We start from the raw sequence: 8,007 nt of genomic DNA, 5'->3' as shown, positions 1-8,007 counted from the left end.
AACAGGAGAAGAAGAAGAAGAGGAAGGGCAGCTCGGTCTCTGCGTTATCGCGATGTCAGTTGAAGTGGCTAATGGGTTCCCGTATTGCGCTTATTTGAAAGTTCTCACAAGTGTCCCAGCTGCCATCGAGGATAGCGGGCTCTCGGAGCACAGAGGTGGCGAGTGTTTTGTGTCCACCAGTCCTGCGTTCGCTGATAATCTAGTGTTTTAGTGTGTCACTACATCGCTTATCATCGCGGGCGCGGCACCCTCGTATCACCATTCATTGTTGTGCTATTGAAGGCGCAAGGTCTCGTTCCGCGTGACGATGGTTTACTCACGTCGGGACACCTGCAGCGGAGGCAGTTACACCGTTACTTCCGGTTCGGCCACGGATTCCGTGATGATGGCGGCGGCGGCGGCAGCAGCAGCATCGCGTACGCTCACCGTTGTCGATGAAACGATGGTGCATGATTGGCAGATAAGCGGACCGCCGGCGAATGGTGAACGGCGGGATAGTTGCTCCAGCGACGATGACAAACCCAATCACCACCACCAGCACCCTCACTCAACGGGGTCCACCCTGACCCGGCCAATCTCGGCCTGGTCCGCGACCGAGAGTGGCAGTGAAACGGCCACGGAGGAGTTCACCGTTAATCAGCACCGTGACCAGCTGCATCAACAGGAAAAACAGGTATATCAGCACAGGCACAGGAGGGCGAGTTTGCTTTCCTTCTTCCCATTGCTTCTGTCCGGCCTGGTAGGCTGGCTGGCTGGCTGGCTGCTCTCCTTCGCCCTCTCTCTCTCTCCTGTGTACGTTTCTGTGGCACAGTTTTGGTCAGAGGATTTTATTTTTTGCAGCTTCCTCCTCCAGCCATACCATGCGCTATCCTAATAATGTTGCCAGTGGAGAACGTTGGCCCAAATATCGCGGCCACTCTGGCGCGGTAAGAGAGGAGGGTGCCCGGGAAGGGGTCAGCTGGCGATTTGAATGCAGGTGCCCCAGCTCTAAGGTATCAGCATCAGCATTTTTACTCTCGCCACCTCCCCTTTCCATCTTGCTGCGTAACATTTGGAATTGTAAGTTGCAATTCAAGATAATGATTCTTCAAATTATAGTTTTCGAGTATTCGATCCACTGTTTTTACACTTTGGCAGAGGTGGTAGTAAGACTAAGAGGGGAGTTTGATACAAGTGCTCTTGTGGAGGGAGCTAAACGCTCAAAAGAAGCCTACCACTTGTTTTATACCGCTATCACCCTTCATGTTTTAATACCTGTTTGACTTCGTTTTGTGCGTTTTCTAAGCACTTTTTCTTAGGGGGAGAAGCGGCATCCAGCTGGTATAGACCACCAATTCTTACCCTGCAAGAGAAGTCTGCAGCTGGCATCATCGTTGGCCCGTTATGGATGAACACTCCACAGGACAGGAGGGTTAAGATTGTGGCAAGAACCAGAAGAACTGGGACTAATGAATCGTGAAGTGTAGCCGCCGTAGAATCGTCCTATTCGTCGAGTGGACAAGAGGGTGCCCATCTCCATCAGTTCCTTTACACCGAGGTGTATAACCCACCTGGAGTATACCCTTCCGCTGGTGCTCTTAGCACATCATTAGTGCTTGCCGGAGTTTGGCCGTGTGCGGGGGCCGTTCGCCTTACATGGACTTTTCAAATCCGTTCACAAGTATTTAAAGCATTGCATGGCTGATGATGTGCGGTTGGTTGGTTGGTGATCTGGTGAGCAACTGTTTTGGGTGGTTTGGGGGACATCAGGAAGAGAAAGCGAAGCCTTTTGGGGCTGGGGCTGATATTTTGGGTATAAATTTATATATGTATCGGTCGATGGGGGCTCTGTCGTCGCCACAAACCACTCATTCATGCTCGGTTAGCTCTTTGGTTTTGGTTGGATTGAAGTACTTTCCCCTACGAAATCGTTGCTGGTGACGAATGGTCACCAGTTTGGCGCTGGAATCGCCGACCCGTTACTCTTGATGGCTATTAGGCATGTTACTGCAAGTTTGTATCACTTGACCAAATACATATTCCGTCTTCTATCTTCGTAAAATGACCAACTCCGTCTTGTGGTGGACATACGATTGATGTGGGAGCACGGAGGTTCTACTTTGTCTCCGATCTGCACTGTCCCAACGATACATAACGTGACGGACTGTGGTGGTGTGTGGCGGGTGGTTGGGATGGAAAAGTTTGTGATTTAGTTGTTTTCTTGCTTCCTTCCTGTTGTTGTTGTTGTTTCCCGATTTTCCAAAAAGGTTTCCCAACCAATGCCGGTGGCGCCACCAACGTCGGTGGAGCGCCAAAATGGTATACGGAGTTTAACGACCCAAAGCTGCTGCTGCTAGGCTGGAGCTGGAAGATTGTTTCCTCTTCATTAGCGGCTTGCTTTTCACGTCGCCACAGCGAAGTTGAAGCGGACCATTTTGGACCGTGCGTCCGTCAAAGGCTTTGGAATTGTAATCCCCACAACAACAGCAACAAGATTGAAAATGATGGATGGAATGGCAGCGGGGAGGGAGAGACAGAGAGAAGGAAAGCGTTTGGCTAAAGTTTTCCCTTCCCTCTACCAACCCTCATTTCGATTGTATTCCCTGCGATGGAACTGTGGTCGGTTTGTCGGTACAACGAAAAGCGCGAAAAAGCAATCTTGTAACGGATAGACTCGCTGGCTGGCTGGCTGGCGGTATTAATGAGTTTTTGGGCTGAGAGTAGTAACCAACCGCTAGTTACATTCCTATGGCACTATCATCCCCCCCGCCAGTATGTGATACAACACTGGCCGTTTAGCGTTCGATATTAAAGTCCGTGTACCGCATTCACGGCGGAACGGCGGAGGTTCAATCCGCTACGTCATAGAGCAAATTGAATTCGGTAATCGCTTTAGACGGAAACTGGGTGAAAGTGCCATCGCTAGTTCGGTGGGGGAGCTTTCCGATCCAAAGCCATTCGGTGACAATTTCTGGGAAGCACGATAGGAGGATGCTCCTGATGCTGAACGAGTGTGTCTGTGGAGCAAGCAGTAATTGAAATGAACATTTTCTCCATTTCCGATTTTCCCGGGCTTTTTCGGTGAACCCGGTGCTGGATGGTCGCATAGGTTGCTACCAAGTCCACCGGTTGTCCTACAGCGCAGCATTCCAACACTTTGACGACGGGGCCGAAAGGTTCCGAGGGCCAGCATCCGCGCGCAATTTACATCGGTGGCGAATCGATGAAAAGTAATTAAATTTTCACATCCCCTCATCCTTTCTCCATTGCTCGCTACCTCTCTCCCCTTCTCTCTCGCTCTCTCTGTCTGTGATTGCCATTGGATAGCGGTTGAAGCGGTCGACCTCGATTTTACGAGAAGGACATTTTGCGACAATTCTGTAACTCAAGCGAGCTGGCGATGGGCGAGTAACGTTTAGTAAATTTAATCTGTTTCCGAATGGCGCAAAATAACACCCCTCGGATGGTTGGGAATGCCAGTAACACCCTTCTCTCACCATAAAGTAGCTTCTCTATCTCGTCGCGTACATTATCGATAGAAAATGGTACTTTGAGGGCGATTGGTGCTGATGCTTGTTGGTCGTTCGGCAGAGGCAGCAGATGAAATCCAATCAATAATAGAATGTAGACAGAGCAGTAGTATGTAGCAATGTGTTCTGGCAACTGCATGCGCATGATGATGGCTGCAACTGCAACCACCATATTCTCATTATCTTGAAATGTACTTCATTACGTCTGGTAACTACGCCACCGAGCCGTCGGTGTGTCCATGTATGTGTGCACGCGTTTCCGGAGCATCCGGTTTGTTGGTCGGTGGATTTCTCCAAAGGACGATCCTTGCTTGCTCCGCTGGCTTGTTGATGGCTTGCATCCAAAAGGACGAGAATGGTACAATGGAGCACACACCACATTCGAATGACACTCGAATTGCGGATTGAGAAATCCCTGATATTCGTACGACTGGTACCATATTTGACCAGTTTGGCAGAAGCGAGATGAGGACGAGAACTGTTGTGGTGCGAGTGCCAGAAGCACCCAGAGTCCGTTGCATTTATCGAGTGCATCCGAGTGTGATGAGATATGGGCCCGAGAGCAAGGACGAGTTCCAGCGAGGCCAAACGGGATATTAAAGGGAGGCCCTGTGGTTGAGGATATCGTTTGGTGACCGACAGAACAAATTGCATCCAGTGCATCGAACCATGCATCATACCAAGATGCCATTCCCTTCACAATGAATGTTGTTTTTAACTCCCCGGAGGGAGAAATTCGTTTTAAAAGAAGCAAGTGCGGCTCCTGCTCTCATCAGCAATATCTTCTTTCGGGGGAATTCTGGCTTCTGGTGTGACTTGTGACGTATGGCCGCGCCAGAACCGAAGAATTCGAAATCTCCCTCATGAATACCCATAACGTGACTCAAGTGGCAATAAATCAGCGTGGACTCGTTTGTCATTGAATGAATTAAGTAGCAGCGAAACCGTTTTTTATGTTCTATGATTCTGCTCCATCACGCTTCCCAGGAGGTCACTGGAGACTGGAAACTGGTGAGCGAGGCTACCACAATCGGGAAATGCGTTTCTTTGCAACAAAGAAGAACCGTGGTCTGATTGTGATTAACATTCTAAATGGCAACTGTGGTGTGTGTCACCGTACATCGTGAATCTACAAAACCGATTCCCTTGCCGATTGGTCATTCAGCAGCACGCATTCCCTTGCGCCCGGTGGTGACACATCTCGCTCGCTCTTCGCTTTGTCGTCTTTAGCAACAAAAAGCCCTCCAGCACAGAACATTATGCGGAGAGTGCTTTCGCAGAGCAAAAAACAAAAACAAAGGGCAGAAACAATATTGAAATGGACCTCATGAGGGGGGCCCGTGTTTGAAGGATTAACCACCGCACCATCGCACAGCACACGAAACTGTTTACTCCCCTGTCCGTGGTAGCACCGGAACGTAACCGGCATTCGCCCCCCCCCCCCCCCCCCGCCCCATTATTTGTTTGGCTTCCAGCACAGCGGCCGAGCAGCGTGGAGAGCGTTTGCAGGAATTTCCGGAAAATCCTTTTACACTCCTGGCGATGGTCGTGCTTCGGCTTCGGGAACCGCTCGACTGCTCGACTCTCTCTCTTCTCTCTTCGCGTGGCTCTTCCGGTTGGGAGTTTGGTTCGTTTGGCGGGAGTCACGGGCATGTCCGCACCACTAGACCATTGTTGTCGTCGTTCTGGCAGAAATCCTTTGGCCGCGACTGCGGTAACTACAGTTTCTCTCTCTCGACTGCTGGTGCCTTAGTCCCTCGAAAGGATTCCTGGTATCCAGTGCGTGCTGTGGTTGGTGGCTCCCCTTTTGTGCTGGCATTTGGCCACGCTGCGTGTGTACCGGTACAGCGCGATAAATAATCCGCACGGTGTGTGCGCTCCGCGGCGAGTGTTGTGTCCCCGGGGTGCAATCGGTTAGCGAACGGTAACTAATCGCCAAACATATGTCTCTTGGTGGTGCTGTGGCCGCTTCTGCTGTGGTTTCGGTCGACCGGTGGTGGCGTGTTGGTCAGAAGCGTTCTCTCGATAATTAACGCGCCAGGTGGTGGCTCATAGAGCGAGCGGTTTGTGCGATCTGTTCCCTGGCGTTCGTGACCCACGGGCACTATTTGGTGGCCCCCTTCCCCGGCCCGACCCGACGGGGCTGCGTTCCGGAAGTTACTTTACGTGTCGTGCGGCGCTTCGGCGAAACTTGTGCCAGCATATAGAACGCGCACCACCGGAAGGGAACAGAAAGGAAGAAAAAGTAGTTCCGTCGCAAGCACGAACCACTGGGGGACACCATTGAGGATCGCGTGCAGTACCAGCACCAGCATAAGGAGCGGGAGCAGCAGACGAAGCGACCACGGAAGAAGGGCAGAAGAAGGATCAACTTTCTGAAGTACATCCTGTCCTTTACCATATTCCGACGCTGGAAAGCGGTACACAAGGCTGAGGAGTGCCCATCGCCCGGTGGATTTGCGATGGTCCTCCAAAATGCCTCCTGTGCCGCTTCATCGCTGGCGATTGCCAACCATCAGCACCGCCAGCACCGCAAACCCGGTGCCAGTGAAACCGGCGTGGTCGATGGGAATGGCAATGACCACGAACCGGCGCTGTGTGCATCGCCGCCATCGATCCACCAGCCCATCGATTGTAATCGAAACCATCGGATGGCAATGACGGCGACGACGCTACTGGATGGTGGTGCCCACCATGACTCATCCCAATCCGGTGGCCACTCCAACTACGATGGTGCCAACAATAATAACATCAGCACCAGCGTCAGCAGCAGTAATGCTGGTAAATCCGGTGCCGGAAAAGGAGTCTGTGCGTCCTTCTTCCGTCCCTCCGGGCACCGTGCGTCGCACCATCAACAGCAACAGCAGCAGAATGCGAACGTCGCCGCTGGTGGACGCCGGTTGAATGCGGCCGACCCCACGATGGTACGTAAGGAAGCATCAACGGGAGGGGGGGCGAGGAAGAAAATGGAAAATCTTGCACTTTTCCTTATTGCTTTTGTTGTGGAGATGATGTGAGAGGGTGGTTACAGGATATCAGGATGAATGCACGGAAAAGAGCACACACTAATGTCTCTCTTTCCTTCTCGCTCTTCAATGCCGGTTGGCGTGTGGCTTGTGGTGGTTGCTAGTTTTCTGCCCATGACCACCCACCCCGTGTGTTGTGGGAAGGGAAAACTGTAATCGATTTTTTTCCACCAGACCACCATCAGGAGCTACTACTAGAGAGGAAGCGTAATGTGGTTTATTCCTTCCTTTTCTCCAAAGGTTTTCTATCCAAAGGTTTCGTCGGAGACTTTGCGGGAAGGAAAACCAGAGTGTAGGAGGGGGGGGGGGGGATTGCGTGGGACGGATATTTGCATATTTCACTTTCCGCTGCTTGGTGGTGCCGTGTGTTGTGTGAGTGGTATTTAGAGTATTACGAATATGAATAATAACTTTTTATTGGATTATACGGGTGTATGGCGCGGCGGCGAAGGGTGGCAAGTGGTTAGCGTGTTGTGTGTTGTGTGGTGTTATGTCGTTCTCCTCCTCTTCTACTCTGCCTCCGTTGCCGTCAGTTCCGGCTTGCTGCTTCTGCTGCTGCTGCTGCTTTGTGGCTTTTAGCGAGTAAATCATTTCAGAATCGTGTCCGTGTGTGGCTTATGCCTTGGCAAAAAGCACCTACTCCGCCATTCCGTGACGGTGGCTTGCTAGTTGTTCGTTGGCACATCGCTTCCGTCCAACAGATGGTTGCGGTGGCGATGGCTAACCAGCAGCAGCGCAGTAGCGCATCCCTTTCTTACGAGCTTGGGCACTCTCTGGCTGGCTAGCTGGCTATTGTGGGATCGGGATCGTGGTTTGTGTGTCGCCGAAGCACATGTCTTTCGTGTATGCTGGTCATGTTGTGATAATCGAATTTGAAATTGTAAAGCAACATTTTGATAGTTGCTAAACATATAAACCGTTTCAGTATCAAAGATGGGATTGAAGTGATATGCTTTTGCCTTTACTTCCAGGCTTTCACAATTTTCTTAAATTCAATTGAACCTTCATACTGTGGAATGTGATTCAAAGGGATTTTTGAAAGGTCGTTATTTAATATGAAATTTTAATCGATTTTTTTTTATCTCGCGAATGACTCAAGAGAAGAAATATGATAAACACGTTTCAGAACGTGAAATGTGATCATCTGAGATTTTTTATGTAAGATCTCTTGATTCGTTGTTTTTTTTTTAGTACAAACCCAACACATGATTTTAATATATTGTATTACTTTAAAAAAAAAGTATCAAAAGGTTGTATCAAATCTGGTTAGCATAACCTGGTAAATAATGTTTCAAGAGTGGTACATTATTTTTAAACAGTGATTTATACCGACTTTAAAACCTACTTGAGTTCTGAGAAGAAAAATCGTAAAATTAAAATTTTGTTTCGTCTTAACATTTGAACATTTGATTAGAATAGTTTACATCTAAAGAAAGTATAATTGGAAAAGTTGTTGAATAGCAACTCTTTTC

The 8,007-nt window shown here is 49.8% G+C and overlaps 1 protein-coding gene across 5 annotated transcripts in view; it reads left to right on the top strand.

The window, feature by feature from the left end:
- Positions 1 to 8,007, top strand: part of LOC126573115 (serine/threonine-protein kinase 24) — a 48,552-nt gene that overhangs the window by 7,110 nt on the left and 33,435 nt on the right. Inside the window, exon 1 of one of the 5 annotated variants that reach the window (XM_050232992.1) lies at positions 1 to 673. This exon is cut by the window's left edge and continues 847 nt beyond it. The exons of 3 other annotated variants lie outside the window; for them this stretch is intronic. In XM_050232992.1, coding sequence (XP_050088949.1) covers positions 308 to 673 — 366 coding nt within the window. In that variant the 5' untranslated portion in view covers positions 1 to 307. Of the gene's footprint in view, positions 674 to 5,197; positions 6,434 to 8,007 lie in introns of those variants that run through there. One more of the 5 variants, XM_050232991.1, reaches the window with a different exon arrangement.

The sequence above is a fragment of the Anopheles aquasalis genome, chromosome 2 (genome assembly GCF_943734665.1).
Source record: "Anopheles aquasalis chromosome 2, idAnoAquaMG_Q_19, whole genome shotgun sequence".
NCBI lineage: Eukaryota > Metazoa > Arthropoda > Insecta > Diptera > Culicidae > Anopheles > Anopheles aquasalis.
Note: the sequence above shows the minus strand (reverse complement) of the source record. Positions and strands in the feature narration are given on the sequence as shown.